This window comes from Ovis aries, chromosome 3 (genome assembly GCF_016772045.2).
Source record: "Ovis aries strain OAR_USU_Benz2616 breed Rambouillet chromosome 3, ARS-UI_Ramb_v3.0, whole genome shotgun sequence".
Lineage (NCBI taxonomy): Eukaryota > Metazoa > Chordata > Mammalia > Artiodactyla > Bovidae > Ovis > Ovis aries.
The window spans coordinates 214686190-214711887 of record NC_056056.1 but is presented as its reverse complement, the minus strand read 5'-3'; the positions used below and the strand labels follow the sequence as shown (position 1 = coordinate 214711887).

Sequence of the window (25698 nt, the reverse complement as noted above, 5' to 3'; positions counted from 1 at the left end):
GAGCCCCGGCTTCCAATGGGCCTTTGTGGGAACGGAACCCACAGTCCTCTGTCTCTGGAGCTGTCTCAAGGTAACTGGGGTCCCTTGGGTGGGGCCTGGGGCCGAGCCGTTTAGGTGGCTGGGGGCACTAGGGACTCATCTGGGTGGGGGCCTGCCCTTGGGGTGATCCTGGGGGTGGGAGAGGCAGGGCAGCTGGGTTGCGCCACTTGCCAAGGCCCTAGTTTGTGACTCAGGCTCACAGACACACAAGTTCCTTTCTTAGTCTGTGAACAAGCTGTTTTTGTAGCATTTTTCTGCGCCTTCTTCTAGAAGCGTAAGTGCCAGGCCCTAGAGGGAGGGGATGAGTGAGCACCTGGACGCGATGACTTTTCGTCCTGCTCCGTTGGGCTGCTCCTGACCAGTGCTGGACACACTTCTGTCTGGCCGGCTGGGAGGGGCCCTGGGTGCTGGCCACGTGGATGCTGTGGGGTCCATGGGGAGGACGGAGTGGGAGGTTTGGGGGTGATGGCTCCTGTTTAATGTCACTGGGGGAGAGCGGATGAGGGGTGGGGTCCTGGGTGGAGGACATGGGTGGGATAAGACGGCTCTGTGATGGGGAGGGGTATGTGAGGGGCAGCGTCACTGTCCCCTGCCTGGAGATTTCAGGTTTGGCAAATACTGTCACCTGGGGAGAGATCGGAGGACCCGGTGAAGAAGCAGGGATTTTTCCCAAAGCCCTGCTCTCAGACTTGAGGTCCAGCCCTGCCACGCTGGGGTCTGATATAACCACTGAATAAACACCTAGCATAGTTGAAAGACGGCCCCGGAAAGGATCTTGGACAAGGTGTCCTGATGATGATCAAACTTTCAATTAAAAATATATATATATATTTATTTAATTAATTAATTTGTCTGGCTGCATCTGGTTGTAGTTGCGGCGCCGGGGTCTTGATCGCTGCATTTGAACTCTCAGTTCTTTATTTGCGGCATGCACATTCTCACTTGCAGCCTGCGGTATCTAGTTCCCTGACCAGGGATTGAACCCAGGCCCCCCGCATGGGGAGCATGGCTTCTTATAAGTGTTTTATTCCACCTGAGCAAGGTTGACACACGAGTCCCACTTTGAGAAGCACTGGTGTCACCCAGTTCACCCTTGCCGCAAGAGAGGAGACAGGCCCACAGACATGAAGCGACGAGCCCGACGTCTCACCAGGACGTGCTCATTTAGGGCTGGGCCTGGGGTCTCCTCATTTACAGCCTCGATATTTCCTGGGAGAAAGGAGCATACCCTCAAGTATGCATTAGGAATTTCACATTTATGTGGTTCCAGGAGTCAGCCCAGGTCAGGGGCTGCCGGCAGACCCGACCGGGGAGCTCCTTGATTCTGCCCCCAAGCCCCCGCGCACTGGCCCCCTGGGCCAGCTGCTCTTTGGGACCTGCCGGAGGCTTCGGTGCTCAGCTTCGGAGACATCGCTGTTGAGTGACTGTGCTGCAAGCTCAGCAAGTCTTGCACACCCAGCGGGACAGATCTTCAGTTCTGGGACGATTTCCTTCTTTTTTAAAAAATATTTTTCAAGGTCTTTATTGAATTTGTTACAATACTCTTTCTGTTGTATGTTTTGGTTGTTTGGCTATGCAGCATGTGGGATCTGAGCTCCCTGACCAGGGATTGAACCTGCAACCCCTGCATTGGGAAGCGAAGGCTTAACCGCTAGGCTGCCAGGGGAGCCCCTGGGACAGTTTCTTATATTATTTATTCCCTTTTTCCTCCCATCTATTCTTTCTTTTTCCTTCTGAAATGTCTGTTTTTTGGGGTGTTGGGTTTCCTGAACCCAACATTCTCTTCCTTTTCTTCGCTCCTGTTTTGTCCTGCTTTCTAAAATCTTCTCTTCAGTTCCATCTTTTAATATTGATGGCAAACACTTTACATGTCAGCACTCATGCTTTTAATTTCTGAAAGCTCTTTCCTGTTTTGTGTATTTTTCACACCGTGCTTTGCCTGTTTCGTAGACGCATGCGTCCTCGTTCCCGTAGGGAGGGTAACTGTGGTTCTGGACTTCCTTTCATTTTTCTGTGCTAGTTCCTTCTCTGTGCTATTTTTTTTAGTTCCTTTCTCATGTTGTGGGCTTTCTTCATAAGCCTCGCGACCTCCTGCTGTCTGGTTACTAAGTGAAAGTCGCTCAGTCGTGTCTGACTCTTTACGACCCTATGGACTGTACATTCCATGACATTCTCCAGGCCAGAATACTGGAGTGGGCTACTCTTCCCTTCTCTAGGGGATCTTCCTGACCCAGGGATTGAACCAGGGTTTCCTGCATTGCAGGCAGACTCTTTACCAGCTGAGCCACCAGGGTTATACTTGAAAGTAAAACCCAAACAGTCTATGGTGTCTTCCTCTGAATGTGAGCAGGGCTCGTTAAGGACGAGCTCCCATCTGGGAGCTTCATGACGAGTGTTTGTGTGGGGATACTGTCCTTGTGTGTCTTCAGGGGTCTCTTCTCCGGGGTCTTGGAGAAGAATTTTTTGTATGCTGCCTCCTGGTAATCTATTGAACCTCCTCCGGCTTCAACACTTAGATCTGTACTTTTCTGCCCCCTCCCCACCTCAAGTCTACAGCTGAGTGATCTCCTCTTCCAGGCATTCTAGCATCAATGTCGGGGCGGCTGGCCCTGCCCTCCCTGCTGCTGGCCGTGGTCGTGTCTTCTTTCTGCCCAGCCACGTCCACGTCCGGAGATGAAACGCGAAACCAGCTGTTGACGAGAGAGAAGATGATGCGGGTAGGGGGGCAGTTGGTGCTGACGCGGGAGGAGGAGCTGGCCAACCAGAGGCTCAGGGCCCTCAAGGAGGCTGAGATGCGTGAGGCCCTGCGTACAGGGAGCATCCTGCCCAGCATGCACTTCTTCCAGGCCAAGAGCCTTATTGAGAAAAGCAAGGTGTTTAACATCCTGAAGAAGATGCCTAAAGGTAGGGGCCTGGAGGGGAGGGTTCTGGGGCCCTGGGGACTTGGAAGAACTAAATTGCAGCCGGCGGTTTCTCTTCTAGTGGAGTGCAAACTCCATGGGGGCCCTGTGTGCTCTTTCTCACTGGTGGACAGGGGGCAGGGGTCCACATGACTTCTGTCCATCCTGGAAACCAGAACCCTGGCTCTGAGGGGACTCAGTGTCAGATAGACAGGGAGGGGGCCTGGGTGTCACCGGGCATCCCAGATGGGCCTGCAAGTTGTCCCCCACAAGAACCTCATTCTTCCTTTCATATGCTCTTCTAATCTTTCCAGGGGCCAAGTTACCAAACAGGATACATCCTAGACAAACACATTTCTCATAGTTCATTGCAACCATCCACTGGGGAAAAATGCACAACCTGAGAGTTGTGAGTTAAGTTTTATTTGGGGCCAAATGAAGACTATAGCATCTCAGATAATTCTAAGGAACTGCTCCAAAGAGGTGGCGGTGGGGGAGGGGGCGGTTAGTACATATGCGATTACGGTGAAGGGGAGTTCCTGCAATCAAGCACACATTTTTTGCAGGTTCCTGCTAGTCGCGTGTAGATTACTTCTAGTCACAAGGAGCAGATGTCACCATGAAGGATTTCAGTGCTTTTCTAGATATGAGGCGATGCAAGAAGTGGGTTCATAAGCTCATCTCCTGAAAATATCCAACTATCAGAAAGCTGTCCAGCCAGTTTTTCCTAGAGCACAGAAGGGCTCTTTTCTGCTCTTCACCCTGAACTTTCAGGGGTGTTGCAGGGCAACAGCCGCAGCAGCGCAGAATTTAATCCTTGTAGAAGTAGATGGAAAGTGCCCGTCTGTAGCTGAGACTGCTGCAGAAATGTGTCATCACTGTGAACAGGAAAGCGCACACATAAACTGCAGTTTGCAGCTTGGAAGGACTTTTCTGTACTTTTTTTTTTTGTATTGTAGAGGTTAAAAAATGTAAAACCTGTGAGGTCGGTCAGGTCGCCTCACTGTTTAGGGAGGGAACATGGCAGAGCTCCTATAGTGTGACGCTTGTCATGAGGTGAGCGTCAAGGCCAGAGAGCAGAGGAGGAGAACACTGAGCCTCGAGTTGGGGTGAGGTCTGGAGGAAGCTGCTCAATGCTGACAGGAAGCAGGGAGCCAGCAGGCAGCGGATGGGGTGATAGGGAACCAGATGGGGGACTCGAGGATCCTGGGCAGACAGGCTAGGAGCTCCTCTTCTGAAACCCCCTCACATAGCGCTGGGCCACTTGAGGACTTCTTTGGAGGTCACGCTCCTGACAGGAGCTGGAAGCCGGTCTTCTAACTCCGAGCCTGCCTGCTGCCTCTTGAATGAGACCACCCAGGGCCCCTCCTGGTGAGGGAGGGAATCAGAGAACTAGGAGGCTGGGGCCAGCTCTGAGCTGCAGAGGGAAACAGCCCTGGGTTCCCAGGAACTTCACCCCGTAGAAACCCTGCCCACCCACTCTCCCCCTCAGGGGCTGCACTTCACGTCCACGACTTCAGCATCACCAGCCCGGACTGGCTGGTGAAAAATGCCACATACAGACCCCACTGCTATTTTTGCTTCACCCGGAGGGGGACCCTGCAGTTCAGATTTGCTCATCCTGCTCCCCCCACCCCGAAGCTGGCAGAATGTCCCCAGTGGGTTTTGCTGGAGAAGTTTCGAAAGGGGCTGCACAACGTCTCGGACTTTGACAACAGGTGGGTCTTGGTTTGCGAAGAGCTTGTCTTGCACCTGCACGAGTGGGGGTGGTGTGCGGTGTCCCTGTGCGACGGACCTTTCTAGAAACACTGACCTTAAAGAAATCAGGAGGCTTTTTCTCTTAACCGGACGGGATGCTTTGCTTCACCACAGTGTTCCACGCCTTTTCCATCCAAGGCAAGCTCCTGGTACGTGTAGACCCAATTTGATCAGCAACACTGCTTCTGTGTCTGGACCCTCAGCAAGGGTAGAGACAAGGAAATTCCCCATTCCCAGAGCCGAGAGGGTCCCAGGTGGATGAGATAGCCTGAAAACATAAGCAGCATCTTCCCAACAGACCTATAAAGAATTACTATAATAACTGCTCTAATCAGAGAACCATCTACAGAGGGCTTTCTGGAACTGTTTCCTTTATGAGCAAGAAAATGCTGCTCAGCCTGGGTAAGGAGGTTGCCCAAGGCCACACAGCTGGTGAACAAATGGCTGAACAGGGAAGTAACCCGTGTCTTGGGCTGCCAAGTCCACAGTCATTTCCGTCAGACCTCGAGGGTAAGCTTACTGGGGCCGCCCCAGTGGGATGCCAATGACAGTGACTTAAAGGAGAGAAATGTATTTTCTCACAGTTCTTGGAGCTAAAACTCCAAAATCAAGGTGTGAGCAGGTTTCTCTGAGGCCTCCATCCTGGGCTGGTGGCCAGCCGTCTTCTCACTCTCTATGCAACCCTAGGGTCTAGGATGCTGGCCCTGTTCGTGCAGGTCTCTGCCCTTGGTGCTGGTGGTTTAGTCACACAGTCATGTCCGACTCTGTGCGACCCCATGGACTCCAGCCCGCCAGGCTCCTCTGTCCATGAGATTCTCTGGGCAAGAGTACTGGAGTGGGTTGCCATTTCCTTCTCCAGGGGATCTTCCCAACCCAGGGATCAAACCCTCGACTCCTGTGTCTCCTAGATTGGCAGGCAGATTCTTTACCACTGAGCCACCTGGGAAGCCACCACTACCACCTCCTCCTGAAAGGCCCCATCTCCAAACACAGTTACACTGGGGATTCGGGTTCAACATATGAATTTGGGGGATGCAATTCAGTGCACGACACCCTCCAAGGCGAGCTTGACCTGGGATATTCGTTCTGTGGCGTCAGCCTGGCTAAGAGGTGGAAGGCAGCAGGTGGGCCTGATTAGAGTGTGTGTGTCCTGCCTGCTGTCTCCTGGGGAGCAAGTGCAGGTCCTGGGGTGGAGGGCCTCCATCAGGGTGCCAGGGCAAGGGTCTTGCAGGGCCGGGGTGACGGCCTGTGGCAAGCCTCCCCCCATCCTCTGTGTCCTGACAGCCTGCTGAGAAATTTCACTCTGATGACCGAGAACCCCCACGTGACTTACGCAGACCAGGATGCGATCTGGGCCAAGTTCAAGACCATCTTCTTTGTGCTGAGGGGCCTGGTGAGCTACGCACCCGTGTTCCGGGACTACCTGTCCCAGGGCCTGGAGGAGTTCTACCAGGACAACGTGCTCTACCTGGAGATCAGAGCCTCGCTGTACCCGGTGAGCCGTCACTGCTCACCTCTGCTTGGGCCAGGCTCTGCTGTCACCCCGCAGAGTGACAGGGTGACACTGGCTCTCCACCCTGGTGCTCCGCAGCACCAAGCACCGGCTTCACCCCCAGGGGTCTGGTGCCTGACCAGGGGCCGTGTGAACGTGGAGCCCTGGAACGCGCTGGGCTGGCCCTCACTGCCCGTCACCTCCCTTCCCCCGTGACCCCCACGTCCCAGCGCCCCCAGACACTCGGGGCCTGCTGGTGCCTGGACACCTAGCCCTGGGCTCTGGGCAGTGCCTCGGGCCTGGACGTCCTCGACCGTCTTCTTTCCTGTCAAAGCGCGCTGCAGGGTGGTGGCCTCAGTGCAGGGACACTGAGCCAGCTGGTACACGGGCTTGGCTGCGTGTAGAGTGGGGGATGGGAAGTCCCTGGGGGTCCGTCTTTTCTGTGGGCAATAGAATGTCTGATTTGACTTTGAGGAAGGAAGGTCAAAGGGAAAGGAATGGAAAAGATTAAGAGGAGCCCAAAAATATCCCAAAGTGTTAAAATATTGAAAAAAAAAAAAAATCGCTGAGTAGGACCTTGCATGTCGGCCAGTGGAAAAGGGTGACAGAGTCTCAGGTACACGAGCTGGACAGACCTCAGCTTTGCTGAGGGGTCTCGGGCTCCAGGCTGGGGGCAGGGTGGGCGTCCCATGAGGAGCCCAGTGGAGCCAAGTACAGCCGAGAGAGGATGCTCCTGGTGGGTCTTTGAAGAAGACTTCTGGGGGGAGGCGGGGTTGGGGTGTCCTAGGTACTGACTGACTCCCTCTGGGGGACACCCAGGAGTGTGAATGCTTTGTAGTGCAGGGGAGCGGCTCACCCTCAAGTTGTCCCTCGGCCTTTGGGTTATTTTGAGCAGAAATAGACAAGGCCCATAGGACTCAGGAAGAGCCTTTGACCTTCCCCCTAAGTAAAAAATAGCACTTTTATTTATTTACCCATTTTTGGTTGCGCTGGGTCTTCGTTGCTGGCCAGGTTTTTCTCCGGTTGCGGTGAACAGAAGCGATCTTTCATTGTGGTGAGCGGGCTTCTCACTGCGGTGGCTTCTCTTGTTGTGGACACAGGCTGTAGGTGTGCAGGCTTCAGTGGCTGGAGCTCCTGGGCTCCAGGGCAGAGGCTCAGTAGTTGTGATGGATGGACTTAGTTGCTTCATGGCATGTGGAATCTTCCCAGACCAGGGAAGAGAGACCCATGTCTTCTGCGGTGACAAGTAGAGTCTTATCCACTGCACCACCAGGGAGGTCCTCCTCTAAGTTCTTAAAGAACCTAGATGAAGGGCCCATTCCCAGAATAGAGCTGTCACCAGTCTCTGCAGAGAACACGGCAGGTGTGGTACAGAGACTTCAGGGCCTGAGACCAGAGTCCTCTCTGTCCCTTGTCCCTGCGTTCACCAAACACTTGCTGTTTATCACCCTGTGAATTGCCTTCTTCCCCTTTGAAGTCCCAAACTCCCACCCCCAACACCCTCTTTGTCTTGAGCTGAAGACGGTATTTAAGGCGAGGGCTTCAGCCATTTGGGTGAGTGGCTCCCTATTCCTGGGTCTCTCCCACATACAGATGTTATGAAGCTTGTGCTTAATTTTCTCCTGTTAATCTGTCTCATGTCAGCTTAATTCTTAGACCAGTCAGAAGAACCTAGAAGGGTAGAGGGAAATGCCACCCCCATTCCCCATCTACCCTGTCCCCCCCAGTCCCCACCCCCACCTGCCCTCCACCCTCCACCCTCCTTGACAGCTGGCCAGTTGCCTAGGTGGCCCCAGGCTGCCAGTTCAGAAACCCTGGCAGAAGGTGAGAACCCTTATCCATCAGTCAGTCCCCGGATCTCTGCCTGCAGGGCTTTTGAAAGCAGGAGTGGTAAGAGTCTTTTTTCTAGTTTCTAAAATTAGGTCAGCAGGAGAAAATATTTGTGGAGTTGGTTCCTGGGGCTTAGAGCCTCTGGGCCGGTGAAGTTGGTAGAGCTCTGGGCTTGTTAATCCTTTTCCTCCCAGAGATGGTGTCTGTTTTCCTGTGTCTCTGTCTGTTGTGTCATAAGGAGGAAAACCTTTGGCACGATGCCTTTTCCTGTTTTCTCTTTCTGTTTTGAGAGTTTAGCCTCAGGACCAGTGAGGAAACTCGCCCTGGTCCTGCCATCCAGAAGGTGCAGGCACCAGGGCATTTGGTGGCCAGTCGGATCCAGTGGGATTCTGGGCTGTCACTGCTGGAAGCGCATAATCGTGCTGGCTCCCAGGAGGGCTTATCACAAGGGGTCTCCATCCATGGGGGACTCTGTCATCTCAGCCTTCACTATAGTCTTTGCTTTCTCAGACCACCCTGGGGGAGTGAACTCTCTGGATCTGGTGTGGCCATGTTCTTTGCCCCCTCCCGTGACACCTCTTGTTCACGGCTAAGCCACGGAAAGCCTGATTGGTGTGTGTTGGTGTTAAGATCCTCCTGTCCACGATGGACACTTTGAACTGGAAAAACTTCTAAATTGGTAGATTTTTTAAAGTGACCTCTCTTTGTAAACACCTGTCTTATTGGTACCAATGTTAAGACCAAAAGGTGGAAACAAAGAAATGTAACCTTAACTCAAACAAACGGAATGGTTTGAGAAGCAGAATGGAATGGGTCTTTCAGATGCTGATAAAGACGTTCTGTTAATTAGCAAGCCAGTGGGAAGAAGGGCCCTGGAGAAAGGGAAGGGGAAGAGGGGAGCTGTTATGGACTCTTCCCCAAAAGGTGGACAATTGTAAAGGGTCACTGGGTGGGGGGAACCACAGGACTGGTCACAGCAGCGGGGGAAACTTCAGATGGTTGTTAAGAAATGGGATGAGAACAGTGGACATTGATGAGATTAAAACAGGTTTTGATACAGCACTCCCTAAGGTTGGGTGGGCTAAAGGGACCTCCTACCAGTTTACCTAACATGAAAGGGCCCCAAACAAGTCCTCCCCTCTCTTTACCCCAGTTTGGAGAAATTTAAAAGCCAGAATGCAGAGATGATAGCCAGTAAGCCGACCCACGATCACCAGGGGCAACAGAGGCTGTTTAACCAAGTTAAAGATTGACAGGAAGGCTTGGGTCTCTGGGCTGGATCCCTGGCCAGGGACCTAAAGCCTTTTGCAAAGACGAGTGGAGGGAAGTTCCCCCAACTCCTCGAAGCTGGGGCCCCGTGAGTTGCGACACCAAAGCCACTAGTGGAGCTGACTAGGGGTGTGAGGGTAGACGAGGTTATAAAGGTCAGAATGTTGGAGCGAGTGTTTGATGGGAACGGCTGTGATATCCAGCTGACAGTTTCCAGACTGTCTGCCCATTCACCCAAATTACTGAGTAAACTAAGGGCTCGAGGACTGACTCCAAGGGCAGTATTTCAGTTTTGTTACCAAATGCCATAGTCGTTGTACGCTCAGAAATTCTCCTGTTTGTACACCCAGAAGTAAAAAGGCTCCAGAGACTGACGTACATTGACCAAGGTCGTGAGTGACAGATGTATACACAAGAAAGTCAGAATACAGTCTTCAGAGAAAATTGTCGATTAGACCAGACACGTAGGCTTCCTGATTGGTAAATTCTCTCTGGAAGGCGAATCTGTTTCTTTTAAATGGAAATGTAGTTGGTTTACAGTATTGTTCTGGTCTCTGTTGTACAGTGAAGTGACTGCATTTTACACACATCCTAAATGCTCGTTTCCACCATAGGTTATCCTAGGAGATTGAATATAGGTCTCTGGGCTATGCAGTAGGATCTTGTTGTTTATCTGTGCTGTATACACCTGCTAATCCCAGAGCCCCAGCCCTTCGCTCTTCCCAAGCCTCCTTAGCAACCACACGTCTCATCTCTGTGTCTGTGCGTCTGCTTCAGTTTTGTAGATAGGTTCATTTGGGTCATATTTTAGATTCTACATCTGAGTGATATCATTTGATATTTCTCTTTCTGACTCACTTCACTTAGTATGCTAATCTCTAGTTATATCCATGTGCTGCAGCAAATGGCATTTCATTCTTTTTAACAGCTGAGCAATATTCCATCGTATATATACCCCACATCTTCTTTATCCATTCATCTGTCGATGGGCATGTAGGGTTCTTCCAATCTGGGCAACTGTAAATAATGCTGCTATGAGCATAGGGGTGTATGTATCTTTCTGAATTAGTTTTGTCTGGATATATGCCCAGCAGTGGGATTGTAGGATCATATGGTAGCTCTATGTTCAGTGTTTTGAGGAACCTCCATGCTGTTCTCCATAGAGGCTGTACCAACTTGCATTCCCACCAATAGTGTATGAAGATTCCCTTTTCTCCATGTCCTCTCCAGTGTTTATTATTTGTAGACTTTTTAGTGACAGCCTTTCTGACTGGTGTGAAGTGATACCTCACTGTGGTTTTCGTTTGCATTTCTCTAATAACGAGTGATGTTGAGCATCTTTTCATGTGCCTACTGGCCATCTGTATGTCTTCTTTGGGGAAATGTCTATTAAGGTCATCTGCTTATTTTTCTATAGTTTTTTTCTTGCTGGATTGTATGAACCGTTTGCATATTTTGGAAATTAAACCCTTGTCTACTTCATCATTTGCAAATATTTTCTCCAGTTCCATAGGCTGACTTTTCAGTTTTTTAATGGTTTACTTTGCTGTGAAAACCTTGTAAGTTTGATTAGGTACTATTTGTTTATTTTTATTTCTATTGCCTTGGGTTGAAGGCAAAGCTTTTAAAATTTTTTAAATTTATTTATTTTTGGCTATGCTACGTCTACAAGTGGGCTTTCTCTAGGTGTGGTGAGCAGTTGCTACCTTCTAATTTGCCGTGCAAGCACCTCTCATCATGGTGGGTTCTCTTATTGCAGAGCACGACCTCTAGAGTTTGGGCCCAGTAGCTGTGACACAGGGCTTAGTTGCCCCATGGAGCATAAAATCCTCCCGGACCAGGGATCGAACCCATGTCCCCTGCAATGGCAGGCGGATTCTCAACTACTGGACCACCAGGGATGTCTGAAGGCAAATCTTAACTTCTACTGAAGCCAAACTATCTGATATTTTTCTCCTTCAGAATCTGATAAATTTTTAAATCCTGGGTGGGATCCCTAAAGGGACTCTATTGCCCTAGTGTGACTGGCTGAGTTGGCAGGCCCTGTCGTGGAGGCTGATCCTGCCCTGAGAACCAGTCATTCCGGAGTCAGGTCCCCTTCCCCCCACGCTCCAGGTCTTTACTCTCCTGTGCATCCTGGACTGGCCCCCTTTCCCTTGGGAATGTTCATCCTCCTCCAGGTCATCCCAGGTGAGGGTGGGCATCTCTACCAGAATCTGGTGTGTGTTTGATGGTTTAATGCTGAGTACAGACTTTTGTTCCTACTTCTGATTCTTGGGAAGTGGGAGTGGGACTGACCTTGCCACCAGGAGAACCTTTGCCAGCCTTGTGAACAGAGTCAATAAACACAAATGCTCCTTTCAACAGAAAAGAGAGAGTCCAGTCCACCTTCCACTAGGAGAATTTTGGAAAGAGGTGAGCTGGCCTAGGGCTGGCCTGTGAGGGGCAGAGGACAGGGCAGCTCCCAGAGCCATCATGCCCAGTGTGCCCTGAAACCCCATCTCTTCCTCTAGCCCCGGCTCCCCACCTCCAGTCCATCTCCTCCGGAGTCTGGCTCAAGCCCCGCCTCCCCCTCCCCCTTCCTGGAACGGGCTTCCTCCCAGCTCTGGAGCCCCAGTTAGACTGTGAGTCATTCCAGACCACCTCCCCCCACCCAGGTCTTCCAGAAGCCCCAGGAGTGGTCATCACACTCAGGAGTGGTGGGTGTACATGGGACTAATCTGGAGGCGCTCTTTGGCCCCCAACCTCCCAGGATCCCAAATTTGAGGTCTTGAGTGGGGCCAGGAAGCAGCCCATTTAATTAGCCAGCCACCCCTGCCCCCACCCTGAGGTTCTGATTCAGGCTGTCTGACCCAGACCACACTCTGAGACCTTTTCCAAGCGCTTCATCTCATCTGAGCCTCACAACCTGCAAGTTACCACCGTGGGAATGAGGTGGGGAAGGGTAGAGGGGCCTGGCTCAGGCCACATGGGCAGTGAGCAGGGACTGGGCTTTGAGACTTGCAGGTCCACACTGCATCTCAAGAGATGCTCCCTGAGGGGGTCCAGCCGGGGGTCGCTTCCTGTGGTCACATCCTGCCGGCTTTCTCAGAGTAGGGAGTGGGAGGAGGCCTCCACACAGGGAGGGGCCTTGGGCCCCGAGGGGGAGGGGAAGAGGGGAGAGATGGCGGGGAGAAAGGGTCTAAGCCTGTGGAAGGCATCTGGGGAAGTTGCTGAGGAATTGCATGGAGGGTCGGCTTCCTCACCCCTCCCCCTCTTGCCACGCCCCCTGGGGACAACTGGCTCCGGGGTATCCCCTGAGGAGCCGCCCAGCTCCCCTCTCCCAACCCCCTCTGGATCCAGCCAGGATTCCTAGAAGGTGGAGGCCCAGGGGCATGGGATCTGCCCATGGTTCTGGCCTGACCCAGGAACAAAGGCCCCTTGGTGTGGAGAGTCTCGGGCTGACGCCTTCATTCCCCAGAGTAGGGGAGCCATCAGCACATTGCCAACCCAGACGTCTGCCCTGGAATTCTCTGCTGAGCCCCGGCCTGCCCTCCCTGCTCGTGGGGCTAATTCAGGGCCTGGGACGAGGTTTGATGGACCAGGCCGCCGGCCCAGCCTCCTATTGTGTCACTAATGCCCCATCACAAAGGCCACTCGTCCTTAGCAACAGTTGCTAGGCGGGTCTGATCTCCCTGGGCCCCATCCCCGCCCCCACGGCCAGAATCGGAGGCTCCAACTGGATCGGGTCAGCCTTCCGAGCGGAGCTCCCAGGGGTCTATCCTCGGCCCTGACCCGTGGGCGGTCTTGCGGTTGGGGGGACATGCCTGGGAGCCCAGGATGGTGGTTCCCAGACACCTTGGATGCTGTCAGTGGTGTGACCAGCGGTCCTAGCGCTCCCCCTATCCACCCCCTGGGTTTTGTCCTGGATTCTCAGCAGACTGCTTCCCTAGGATCTCCACCTGGCTTTTGCTGTAGTGACGGTGTTTCATGTCATTGCTGCTGCTCTGGGGAACCCTGACGGCAGCACCTTCTACGATGTTATTCTGTGACTGTGCTCCTCACAAGACTGTGAAACCTAGAGGCCCAAGATACAGGAGAATCACCTGGGCAAGGTTTTAAAAAACCAGCTTCTACCCCAGGGAATCTGATTTACTTAACCCAGGGTAGGACCCTGGCATGTTCTTCTCCCTGGGTGGCTGGAGACTTTGAGACCACCCCCCACCATGCCTCCAGGTAAACTCTACCACCCCCACCCCTCACTCCAGCCTGGGAGCAGGTGCGAGTTTCTTATCCTTTCTAAACCTCAAAATCCTCATCTCTAAAATGTGTACTAGGGGAGTGTGTGTACCAAGTCTCTGCAGTCGTGTCTGACTCTTTGCAACTCCATGGACTGTAGCCTGCTAGGCTCCTCTGTCCATGGGATTCTCCGGCAAGAATACTGGAGTGGGTTGTCATTTCCTCCTCCAGAAGATCTTCCGGACCCTAGGGATTCAAATTTTTGACCCCTTCTGATCCCTAGAGCCTGTGCTCTGCAACAAGAGAAGCCAGCACCCTGAGAAGCCCCTGCACCACAACTCGAGAGTGGCTCCCACTCTCAGCAGCTAGAGAAACGCCCGCGCAGCAACAAGGACACAGCACTGCCAAAAATAAATACATAAATACAAGTTCTTGTAGTGACCATGTTTCACGCCATTGCTGAATTCTAGGGATCGGATTCGGATCTCCTGCACTGCAGGCAGATTCTTTACCGGCTGAGCCAGCAGGGTTCTTCGTCTCTAAAATGAGACCCGGCTGACGGTGCAATGCCTGGCGAACAGGAGACGCTCCATCGGTGCTTGTTCAGAGAGTCAGGCTGTCCAGGTGAAAGCTGCCTGCGTCTCCAGTCGAACGTCTGGGCTGTAGTTTCTGGTTTGACACAAACGGATTGTGTGACCTCGAGCAATTCTGATCCCAAATGTCCCTTTGTTCCTTCAGCTTCATATTCTCTAATTCCATGATATCATAGACAGTAGAAATTCGTAATCTTACACTGGTTTATGAAAGTTGTATGTAGTTTGAATAACTTCCCCACGAATTTACACTTCCTCAATTAAACTATACTTAAGGCTTGAGATAATCTGACTTGAATCCAATGTTTGTTTGTTTGTTTGTTTTTTAATGTGGACCATTTTGTTAAAGCTTTAATTGAATTTGTTTCAACATTGCTTCTGTTTTAAGTTTTGGTTTGGTTTTGGGGCCACAAGGCATATGGGATCTTAGCTCCCTGACCAGGGATCGATCATCCCTTCACCCTCTGCACTGGAAGACGAAGTCTTAACCACTAGACTGCCAGGAAAGTCCCAGAGGCCAACATTTTTCTTCTTTTAACCCTTTTACTAAATCACTTCGCTTTAAGAAATTGTGTTTGTTTATTTAGTTTTGGCAGTGCTGGGTCTTTGTTGCTGGCTTTTCTCTAGCTGCTGAGAGTGGGAGCCACTCTCTAGTTGCCGTGCAGGGGCTTCTCGTTGCGGTGGCTTCTCGTTGAAGAGCACAGGCTCTAGGGATTCGGGCTTCGGACTTAGTCACTCCACAATGTTCTGTTCTTGGGGACTGCAAATTAAACTTGCAAAAGCCACATTAACCGGAGGAAAGGCATAGCAATTTTATTTGATGCTAATGTTTTAACTTTATGTACATGGACATCTTCATGGAAAAGAAGTGAAGACCCAAAGAAGTGGGTAGGCCAGGTTCTTATACACTATTTTAACGAACGGTGATAAATTGTGGAGAAGCAGGAAGATGAAGGAAAGGGGGTTTGGCTTCTAGGAGTAGCAACTCGTGGGATGGTCAGTGTATGGGGGAACTAATAGAAGATAGGGGCTGTTTTCTCAGGTTTGTTCGGACCCAGCTTGGTGCCCCGTTGCTGTCTCTGCTGGTGAGGGTGGGTGTCTCTCCTTCTGGAATAGGAGCTGGAAGGCGGTGACTTCCAGACAGAAATATACGTCCTGCTCTGAGGCAGACGGGCGGGCACGGAGATCTGTTTGCCTTTGTGCTTCTTATTTGCCTTTAGCTCAAAATAGTCCTGCAAAAAGTGATAGGTTTTGGGGGTGGCACATTCTGATACCCTTCAGGACCCCCAGAGATGGAGAAGCTAAAAGCCTGCTCTCCTCCACTGTGTTTTTTTTTACTCTGTCAGACCTACTATGCATCCCTGGATCTTCCCACTCTGCCCCTGGCCATGTCACCTTGGTGTCCCTAGTGGCTTGGCTACCTCAGGGTCCCCCGCCTGTGGGTGGGAGAGTGGGGAAATGAAGAGGGTCCTCAGACCACTCTTTCTGGCTGGCATCCTGTCCTCAGCTGGCCTGCTGCTCATTTGCTGCACAAATACTTCCCGAGTACCAACTGCTTGCCAGACACTGTTCTAGGTGGAAGGACCCAGGCCTGAATGAGAAGTAGACATCCCAGCCTCACAGCACCAAGAGCATCATCCCATTCAGGGCTGGGACTTCTGGTCAACCTCAGAGGCTGTCAACCAGGCTCTGGAGATTGTTGGCAGTTGGGAATGGAGTTCTGCCTTGCTCACCTCTGACATCCGGCTGGGACCCTGCTTCCCTCACAGGTGTATGAACTGAATGGGACGGTCTACAGCCAAGAGTGGTTGGTGAGGACTTATGAAGAAGTGGCTCATAATTTTGCAAAAGCGCATCCTGGGTTTATTGGAATCAAACTCATTTTTTCAGATAACAGGTGAGAGTGAGTGAAGCTGAGCCTGGAGGAACTGAGAAGATGGGCTGTGGGCAAAGCCATGGGGATGGGAGGGGATGGGACAGGAGGAGAAAGGGGTGAGGAGGGGCAGGGAGGCTGTGGCCAGGGGCAGAGACCACCCCCTCACCACCGCCCTGCCGCCCAGGGTCTAAGCACTACGGGCTCCATGTGCCATGGAATTCCATGATGTGACCCACCCTGGCCTGGGTGGTCAGTTATGGGGTTAGTGTTTTTCCCTGCATGTTCCAATGATTTTGTTTCAATCTGTGGCTGGGTTCTGCCTCACAGCAGCCCCATCTGTATGGCATGCTCACACACTGTGAAGGCACACCCACCCTTGCTCCAAGCAAGGGCAGAAAGCCTATAGGAATTCACCTGACTTTGCCAAGAAAGAGTCTCCCTCTTGTTGAGGGGCAGTCAGTCTGGATAGGCTGTGCCATGTCCAGCTAGAGGGCTGGGGAGGGGCAGGCACCCTACTTGCTAAGCCATAGGAGGTGGGAGGGCAATCAGACCTCCCTGGAGCCCCTCCCCTCCTGGCGAGACCTGGGGCCGCTGAAGCTGGTGGGCCAGGGTGGAGCTGGCAGTAGTGGATGGTGAAGGCTCCCTGGGGGCTGGTGGCAGGAGCTCCAGGGCAGGACTTCAGTGCCAGCTGCTGTGGGTGCAGGGATGGATGGGCAGGTGTTGGGGGCACAGAGCTAGGGATCAGAGTGGGTGGGCCAACACCTTCCCCCATCATGGGCCTGCACCTTTTCTCTTGGTGCTCCTGTGGCGATGCTGTTGCCTGGTCTGGAAAGGAGAGAGCTTTGCGGGAGAGGAGGCAGCCTGGTCATCTGGTTTCCGGAGCACTCTGGCCTTTTTGACTGAGTCAGGGGCCAGGCCCAGGTGCCCCACAGGGACCGGGTGGCCGTGGCGTTTCACAGGTGCCCAGAGAGCAGAGAGCTGGACGCTTCCAGGACCATCTCTCAGGGACGCAGGGCAGGTTTCAATCACGGCCAGTTTTCTTCATCCAAATGCAGATGAGCAAAACTTGCCTTGTGGGCCCCTATCCCAATGGCTTTCCAGAGACTTGGGTCCCTCTGGAGCAGCCAGAGTCCTCGACAGGAATGGATTTGGGCAAAATTTCTGTGTTTAAGAGGGACCTAGCAGCCTGGATGGAGTAGGGTCATGTGCAGTTGTGCCGAGGGTTTGAGACGTGGCAGCTGGGAGCCCTGGATGTGGTCAACCGTCCACTTGGGAGCTGATGCCTGTGTTTCTCTCTGTCTCTCCCACAGAACCAAAAACGAGTCCCTCATCAAGAAATCCATCCAGACAGCCATGGGTCTTCGAGTCAAGTTCCCTGGGATAGTGGCGGGGTTTGACCTGGTAATGGGCGCAGCACGAAGCTCCCAGGGAAAGACTGGGAGGCCCTCCCTTGGGGTCTTGGGGGGTGAAGGGAGAGCGGAAGAGGTCAGAAGAAGGCAGGAAAGGATAAGTCCCGAACAGGAAGGGCCACGAGGAGGGGCTGCCCCACTCCCCGGTCTCCACACTGGGCATGACACCTGGCTCTTCAACCTGCAGCCCAGGGCGGGTGTCTGGAAGCTGAGGTGTGTCTGTACATCTTACCCAAGAGAGCTCACGCTCTTGCTCTCAGACCCACTGGGGCCCCTGAGCGGATCTCAAGGGCTTGTTTCTCTGGACCAGGCTGTCCTCCTGGGGTCCTTGGGGGCTGCTCATAGGCCAGCCTCCCCCAGATAAGGCGGGTGGTTATATCAGGGCCACACAGCTCTCTTTTATTCCCCAGTCCTGCTACTGGTCTCTCTTTATGGCTATGACAGAGGCCTTGGTAGTGGTGGCAGGTCCAGGGCACTCTAGCAAGGTGAGGCAGGGGGCCGGCAGGCACCCCACGTGCCTGCTCTGTCCTGCAGGTGGGGCGCGAGGACACGGGCCACACCCTGTATGACTACAGGGAGGCTTTGATGATTCCAGCCTCTCAGGGCGTTCATCTGCCTTACTTCTTCCACGCGGGAGAGACTGGTGAGCTTGCGACACCGTCGGGCACAGGGCTGATGGGCAGGGCCCCCTCAACATCTCCAAGGCTGCAGATAGGACCCCGGCCGGTGGAGTGACAGCCCCATAGCGGCTCACGGCGCGTGGCCGCTTCACGCACATTGTTGAGTCTATGCTGATAGCAGCGCCCAGAGAAGGGGGCATGGTGGTGCTGGGGCAGCTGCGCTTCACACACCTTACCCGGGGCTCTCACCTGGTCCTGCCAGGAGGGCACCCCACCCCAATCTCCAGGCGAGGAGCCCGAGGCTCCAGCCAAACAGGGTGACTGGTGCACGAGAAGGAGCTGGGAACCCTTTCTGATGATGTCAATTTCATAACGAGCAAACCCTGCTTTCGAGGTGGACTCATGTGCAAAGCCAAACCGTGGGAGGTTGGGGGAGAGGGACCAGGAGGCCAGTTCTGTGACTGGGAGGCACTGTCCACCCCCACCAGGCTGAGGGGGTGCTGCCTATCCACGTCCATCGGGCTGAGGTGGGGAACCTTAGTCTGCACCCACCCGGGTGAGGGGGCCCAGCTCTGCTCAAGCAGCCTGGCTGCCCTTGTTTCTGAACTGCCATCTGCCCAGCCAGGTCTCTGTCCCTCAAAGCTCTGTCCGTGGGCCCACTGGTCATTGCTCTGCCTCCAGATGCTCCTCAAAACATGTAAACCCTCAGCAGAAGCAGCAGGTCGCGGCTGCAACGTCAGATCTCGGGGAAGATTTGGGGAGCTTAGACCTGCTGCACTGCACCCCTCAGAGCATCCGAGGCTCCGGCCACCTGAGAGGACCAAGGAGCCAAGGGCAGAGTCAGGATTTCACAGCCAGGCTGAAACCTGGCATCTCGCAGCGGCTCCAAAGTAAGGGTTCCCGCACATTAATCTCTTTTTCTGGACATTTCAAGTCCATTTGGAGCCAATTTAGATCAAAGTTGTTCTAGGAGATGTAGAGAAGGGTGTGTGGGGGATGGGAAGCTGGGATGGGTCAGGGCAGGCAAGGGGACGTGGCAGTTGTTACCCTTGAAGGCCCTGAGATTTGGTTGGGAAACCACAGTCATCTCTGAAATAAACTCAATGCCACGACATGGCCTTAGGAGAAGATTTTGCCAGGACTTGAATATTTAATGGGCTTCCCAGGAGGCACCAATACTTTGGCTGTCTGATGTGAAGAGTGGACTCATTGGAGAAGACTCTGAAACTGGGAAAGATTGAGGATAGGAAGAGAAGGGGATAACAGAGGATGAGATGGTTGGATGGCATCACTGACTCAATGGACATGAGTTTGAGCAAAGTCCAGGAGATAGTGAAGGACAGGGAAGCCTGGCATGCTGCAGTCCTTGGAGGTCGCAAAGAGTTGGACACAACTGAGCGACTGAACAAAATCCAGGTGGCTTAGTAGGTAAAAAATCCACCTGCAACGCAGGAGAACTAGTGTTCGATTCCTGGATAGGGAAGATCCTCTAGAGGAAGGCATGGCAGCCCACTCTGGTATTCTTGCCTGGAGAATCCCACGGACAGAGGAGCCTGGTAGGCTACAGTCCATGAGGTTGCAAAGAGTCAGACGTGAGTGAGTGACCCAGCATGCACCTTTGAAAAAAAAAAAAAGGAAAACATCTTTGAAAAGAAAGTGTTAGGAAACCAGTGAAAATTCTTCCAAAGCACATGCTCTTACCAGCATTGGGAATTCTTGGGCTTCATTCCCAAGAGAAACATGGAATTTTCACATTTCACATGTGGGTCAGCTAGGATGCTTTCGGTGTCCAGTAATGGGGCCCACACACCCTGTAGGCCCCGCTTTCAGGTCTGCTGTGATCGTTCACCGTAATCAACCTTGCCGTCCTCCTGGGCCTGGGATCTCTCCCCATTTAGTCACAGATAGTGAAGTCACATCCGGGTGTGACCACATCCAATGAAGCCAAAAAACAGCTGTTTCCTCCAGGGCAACTCCCTGAATGGGAGGGGAGCGGGAGCTGCAGGAGCCCTCCACCCCATCCCAGGCTGCTGGGAAGGCTGGCGGAGTCAGAACGGTCTTCTCACCCCGAACCAGGAGGCCCTGCCAGCGGGAAGGTCCAGTGGGGTGGCTTGTTCCTGCTGGCCGTGGCTACCTTGCCATGGGTTGTCCCAGGAGTTTTGTTAAAGACAGAAATTAAAGTAAGTGCAGATAGTGCAAGTCGTTACAGTGACAGTCTGCAGCACACTGTAAAGACCTTACACACGAAATTCCAAGAAAACAGTTTCTAGAAACAAACGTAAGATGGAAAGAAAGAATATGGGGAAAACAGGGGCAGGGAATTCCCTGGTGGTCCAGTGGGTGGGGGGGGGGGTGTCTGTGCTTCCACTGCAGGTTCCCTTGATTAGGGAACGGAGATCTCGCGTGCCACCTGGTTCGGCCAAAAAAAAAAAAAAAAAGAAAGAAAAGAATACAGACTATGAGTCGAGCAGACCAAGACTTGAAGCCCACTTTTTCTGCTCTCTACGTGAGGACCTTCCCTTAGCCTATAAAGCCTGTGTGGGTTTCCGCTTCCTCACCTGTTACACACATACACACACACGTAGGTACCCACAGGCGGGCCGTACCCCCTCCTGCAGTGTTGTCAGAAGGAAAAGTGTGTGCATATTTGTGTTAATGTTCATTTCTCTTCCTTTTCCTGCCTGGGAACTCTGGGGCCTTCACCTGCCGAAGGTCTGGGGTCCTGTTCATTCTACTGAAGACCCCTCTCTATTCCCAGATTTGGAGGGAACTCCCGTAGACAGAAATCTTCTGGATGCTGTGATACTGAACTCGACCCGGATCGGCCATGGGTTTGCTTTGAGCAAGCACCCGGCAGTCTTGGCTGAAGCCTGGAAAAAGGACATCCCCATTGAAGTCTGTCCCATCTCCAACCAGGTATCGGCCTCCCCAGCCTCCCTCCCTGTGGTTGCTCTGTGACGCCCTTGTTCTCTGTGTCCTTCCACTCTCTGTCTCTCTCACTAGCATTCATGAAGTTTTTTAGGAATGGCCTCTGCCTAAAATGTTCCCGGTAATGAGGGTCCCCAGTGGGACAGGACCATGGGCAAAGCTGTAGACAGAGCTAAAGATGCCCTGGGGGGCAGGCAGGGGGGAATGTGGGATCCTCCACTGCCACATGGCTCCTCAGGGCTCTGTGCTCAGGACAGCGGCTCAAGCTGGGCCAGGGGAGACCAGATGTTTGAGAAGGACTGGCTCTTCCTGCATAGGACTTTGCCCAGAGTTGTCCTGATGCCTGGAACAGTCATAGGGAGAGAAGGGCCTGATTCTGCTCACGGTCTCACCTCCCTCCTGACGACTCCTCAAGGATCCACGCTTGTCTCTGCCCGAGCAGGTCCTGAAGCTGGTGTCCGACCTGAGAAACCACCCCGCCGCCGTCATGATGGCTGCTGGGTACCCCATGGTGATCAGCTCAGACGACCCCTCAGCCTTTGGGGCCAGAGGCCTGTCCTACGATTTCTACGAGGCCTTCATGGGCATCGGCGGAATGTCGGCCGACCTGAGGACGCTCAAACAACTGGCCATCAACTCCATCAGGTGAGTCTGCAGTGCGATCCACTCCACACCGCCTGAGTCCACCACTCTGAGGCGTGGGCAGAGGTCCAGAAGGTTCCCGTGAGCTTCTCTGCCTCTTATGCCGTTACTGCTCTTGGACTGGGGACATGGAGCCCTGCCAACACCCGAGGTCCCCTCCTGCCCCCTCCCCAGGCTGACCTGGGCATCCTGCCCCAACCACAGGTACAGCACCCTGTCGGAGACCATGAAGAAGTCTGCCATGGAGACCTGGGAGGAGAGGTGGCAGAAGTTTGTAGCTGGGCTGGCCAGGGGCCCCAAGTGAGGGGACAGCTGTCTGTCACCCTCCACCTCTGCTTCCCTCCTCCCAGCGGTCCAGAATCCAGGGAAGTCACCTCTGTTTGTCCATCAGGCCGCTGTGACTCTGGCCTGACTCACATAAGCCCCTAACTCATCTCCCTCTTCTCTTTGCCCTCTCCAGCTCATTTTCCCCAGAGCAGTGATTGTTTCAAGTTAAATTAAACCAGGGTACTCCACTGTGACAATTCAGAGCACTTAGAACCTGCCCTCCTCCACCAAGCTCCCACCGGGCTCCCAGCATCCTGTGAACAGGGGTCTCTCCCATGTCATCCTACCACAGGCCCCCAAGCACACTGGCCTCTGGCCTTAGGCCCCTCCTGGCTCTCTCAGCTGGGAATGCTGTTTCTCTCCACTTCCGTCTGCTGCCTCCTGTCACCCTCAGGGTTCGTTTCAGGTCCTAGTCTCAGAAGACTTGTCCCTTGGGGCACCTTGCTCGCTCCCTCCTGACTTCACCCGATGTATCATTACGGATTTATTTCTGCGCGGCCTCCCTCCCCCAGACCTTCAGCTGCACAGGCGCTCGTGGCCAGTTCATGTCCAGTGCGAGCCAGGAGCCCAGCCTGCCCCTTGCCTGGTTGGCCCTCAATAAATGTTGTGTTGCAAGAATGCCTGTGCCCTGTCGTGCTGAGCTGGGTCAGATCCGTCTCCCAGCCCAGCCCTTGGGAGAAAGAGGGCAAAGAGCCAGCCTGGCTTTCCTGGGCCCTGGGTATGAAGGAGAACCAATGCCTTCCTTACAAGGCCCGACAATGTGAGTCTTCTTCTTATCCCCCGTCCCCTGCATGGAGCCCACAGGACCTCCCCCTGGGCTCGGGCTCCTGATGCTGGACAGCCTGCTGACTGGGGTCCTCAGCCACAGGCTGGTTCCCAGAGGGAGTCAGATAATCTCAAAAACCTTTTGATTCACAGCCTTCACCAATCCCACGGTGGGGCACACAGGTCCCAGTGCAGCTGACTTCGATTCAATGAATGGTGACAACAGAACATAGCAGAATGGGCTTCGCTAGCATGTTGCCATGGTCACGGGGTCTCCTTGGAGTGTAGGGTCTCGGATTTGGGAAAACAAACCAGCTGTGGTGCCTTCATTCTTGTTAAACAGGCAGAGTCCAAGCAGAGAACGAGAAACACCAGTAGGGCCAGACCTGAACTCACCAGGTTGCTGCTGGCAGAGAAGGGAAAGCTGGTTTCACACACACCTCCTGGGACTTCCTGAGGGGCCCTGACACGCTGATCTTCTAACCTGTGTTAGTTGAATTCTTATAAACAAAATCAAGGTGCACAGTGCGAGGGGGGCTTGCTGTTTCAGGAAATTTGTAGCAGAAGCTCCTGTTCACAAAACACCTTTTTCTGATTTGAACTCCAGGAGTCTATATTTCTTAGACTGAGGTCAAATTCCTTGTAAAAACTCTTTTATTATCATTTTGGCTACCCTGGGTTGAATCTCTCTAGGCTGAACACTCTCAGTTTCAAAAGGACAGGGTAGGGACCCTGCCTTCTAATGGAAGATGGTCCAGGTCACATTAACGGATGGACACGAAAGATGACATAGAAAATGTCTGGAAGATAAAAACATCACAGAGTGATTTTTCTGGTTCTACCATTTCTTCTATATTTATTAGCTGCCATTCTTCTGTAAGAAGAACTTTTTCTCATTGATCGATTGGTTGATTACCAGTATGGCTCATGGATTCTGGCTATCAGTGGTTTATAATCTATGACTATTGTTATTTATTTTGATGCCCAACTTTTGTAGATGTGGACACGGGAACTCTGTTAAGCTGGCTCCTGAGACTCTTGGAAAAATTCCTATTATTCTTTGATCACTTATTTGCTTTCTGACACAACAAAATGTTTTAGGTTCATTTTACACTTTCCATGTCTGTGGCTGAAGATCAACCATTTCTCCAAAGAGCTCTGGTTCTTTTTCATAGAGAATAATATTTAGAAGCCTTGATCTGGGCATTAGATGTTCCTGTTGCTACTGATGTGTGTAAAAATAAGCAGACATACATAAATACAGTTTATATATGTATGTGTGTATTTAGTCACTTAGTCGTGTCTGACTCTTTGGGACCCCATGGACTGTAGCCCACTAGGTTCTTCCGTCCACTGGATTTCCCAGGCAAGAACACTGGAATGGACTACCAATTCCTTCTTCAGGGGATGTTCCTGACCCAGGGATCAAACCCGTGTCTCCTGTGTCTTCAAGACTGCAGGCAGATTATTTACTCACTGAGCCATTGGAGAATCCCAGTTTATATATGTTAGAAGTGAAGTGAAGTGAAGTCGCTCAGGCGTGTCCGACTCTTTGTGACCCCATGGACTGCAGTCCACCAGGCTCCTCTGTCCATGGGATTTTCCAGGCAATATACTGGAGTGGATTGCCATTTCCTTCTCCAGGGGATCTTCCCAACCCAGGGATTGAACCCGGGTTTCTCGCACTGTAGACAGACGCTTTACCGTCTGAGCCACCAGGGAAGTTCATATATGTTAGAATGCAATATATATTTAGACACGTACATTTTATGTTTCCAAATTTATCTGAGTTTTTAAAAAAACCATGGGTCTATATCCACATCTCCAATTCTATTAAAGACCATAGGGTTGATTCCAGCCTCAGCCCTCCCATCTCCCTCTGTTCCCCACCAGTGAGAACCTGGCACCCACGACCTCCAAGGCATCTTCAAGGTATCTTGATATTTGCTGATGCCCTTGTTTGTGGTCCCCCTTGGATCTCTGCTGCAGCCTTTTCCATTGGCCCCTCCCACTGGTCCCAGGTGCCTCCAAGGGAGGGAGAGGACAAGGGAGATGTTTGGAAGAAAGGAAATCCGTGGGCTTTCGTGTTCGGGAGTGACTTAACATAGGAACGGATTTACTGGTGTTACTGAAGCTCTGTCTCAGCGGCACTGACCCCCTTGCAAGAGAAGCTGCATTAGTGATTTTAAATCCTCTCTAAGAGGGACCTTCGAACTTGTCGTGACGCCTCAGAGGCCCCCCGTCCAGGTGGGCGTTCATCCGGGATGAGGCAGATGCAGAGCTGAGATCAGTTACAGTGAGGTCAGCACTCCAGCCTGGAAGGGGACCTGAGGCTCTCAAACCATCCTCTACCGTCGGGAGGCACTGCCAGGAACTTCCTCAGGAAGACCTGCCTGTTGAATTTTTTTTACAGCTCACCAGCAAATAGGTGGCTCACCCACCCCAGCCACCTTGAATGGATCCGCAAATGTCCCCTTCCCCAGATGAGGTGCTTGAATGACTGATATGAGCCACGCGCCTTGCAAGACTGGACCCCTTGAGGTCTGGCTATGTGTAGACGCATCTGTTGGCAGAATTAAATCAGACTGCTGATTATAATTAACATTATAAATGTTATTTTCACATGCATGTTACTTTATATATATGTTTATACATATGTTTTACATATGTTACTTTACATATATATTCCACATATATGTTACTTTAAATAGCAGTCATCCTAAAGACAATGCAACCTTCTCTGTCCTTTCTGCTGTGTCTGGAAGCGTGTTCATCCACCGTGCGGGGGCTGGCAGCATGGTGGGGGTGGCGAGCACTTTCAGATGAGAAATAGGATAGCTCCCAGTTCTCACCCGGATGGTGCGGCTCAGGCAGAGATGCTGGGTTCCACTGGGTCCAGGCGTTTCAGCCAATAGCCTTCAGGGTGGCCAGGATCCGATCTTCCAAAGGGCCTTTTCCTGGGGACTGTCTGGAGACCATGTTAGGGGAATAGGTCTGCTAGGTCCAGCCAGACCTCCCTGGGGCTAAGCCCC

General features: G+C 52.6%; 1 protein-coding gene across 4 annotated transcripts; it reads left to right on the top strand.

Moving 5' to 3' along the window:
- ADA2 (adenosine deaminase 2) lies at positions 1-23942 on the top strand. 4 transcript variants are annotated; one of them, XM_012175611.5, is made up of 10 exons: positions 1-70; positions 2617-2943; positions 4432-4657; positions 5982-6192; positions 15869-15996; positions 17286-17376; positions 17919-18027; positions 20763-20920; positions 21375-21577; positions 22308-23942. In XM_012175611.5, exons 1-10 carry the CDS (start codon positions 16-18, stop codon positions 22312-22314), a joined length of 1515 nt encoding a protein of 504 aa, XP_012031001.3. In that variant the 5' UTR covers positions 1-15; the 3' UTR covers positions 22315-23942. The 4 variants fall into 4 exon arrangements, with proteins under 4 accessions (XP_012031001.3, XP_004007020.4, XP_042104181.1 ...); XM_004006971.6 differs by having other exon boundaries at positions 21779-23942; XM_042248247.2 differs by having other exon boundaries at positions 21749-23942.
- Positions 23943-25698: the final 1756 nt, after the last annotated feature.

What these genes read in the sequence shown, in the direction of transcription:
- ADA2 (XM_042248247.2), top strand. Translation starts at nt 16, where the DNA reads ATGGGCCTTTGTGGGAACGGAACCCACAGTCCTCTGTCTCTGGAGCTG. An exon ending in GTCTCTGGAGCTGTCTCAAG is followed by an intron (nt 71 to 2,616) that starts GTAACTGGGGTC and finishes CTCCTCTTCCAG; the next exon opens with GCATTCTAGCATCAATGTCG. An exon ending in CCTGAAGAAGATGCCTAAAG is followed by an intron (nt 2,944 to 4,431) that starts GTAGGGGCCTGG and finishes TCTCCCCCTCAG; the next exon opens with GGGCTGCACTTCACGTCCAC.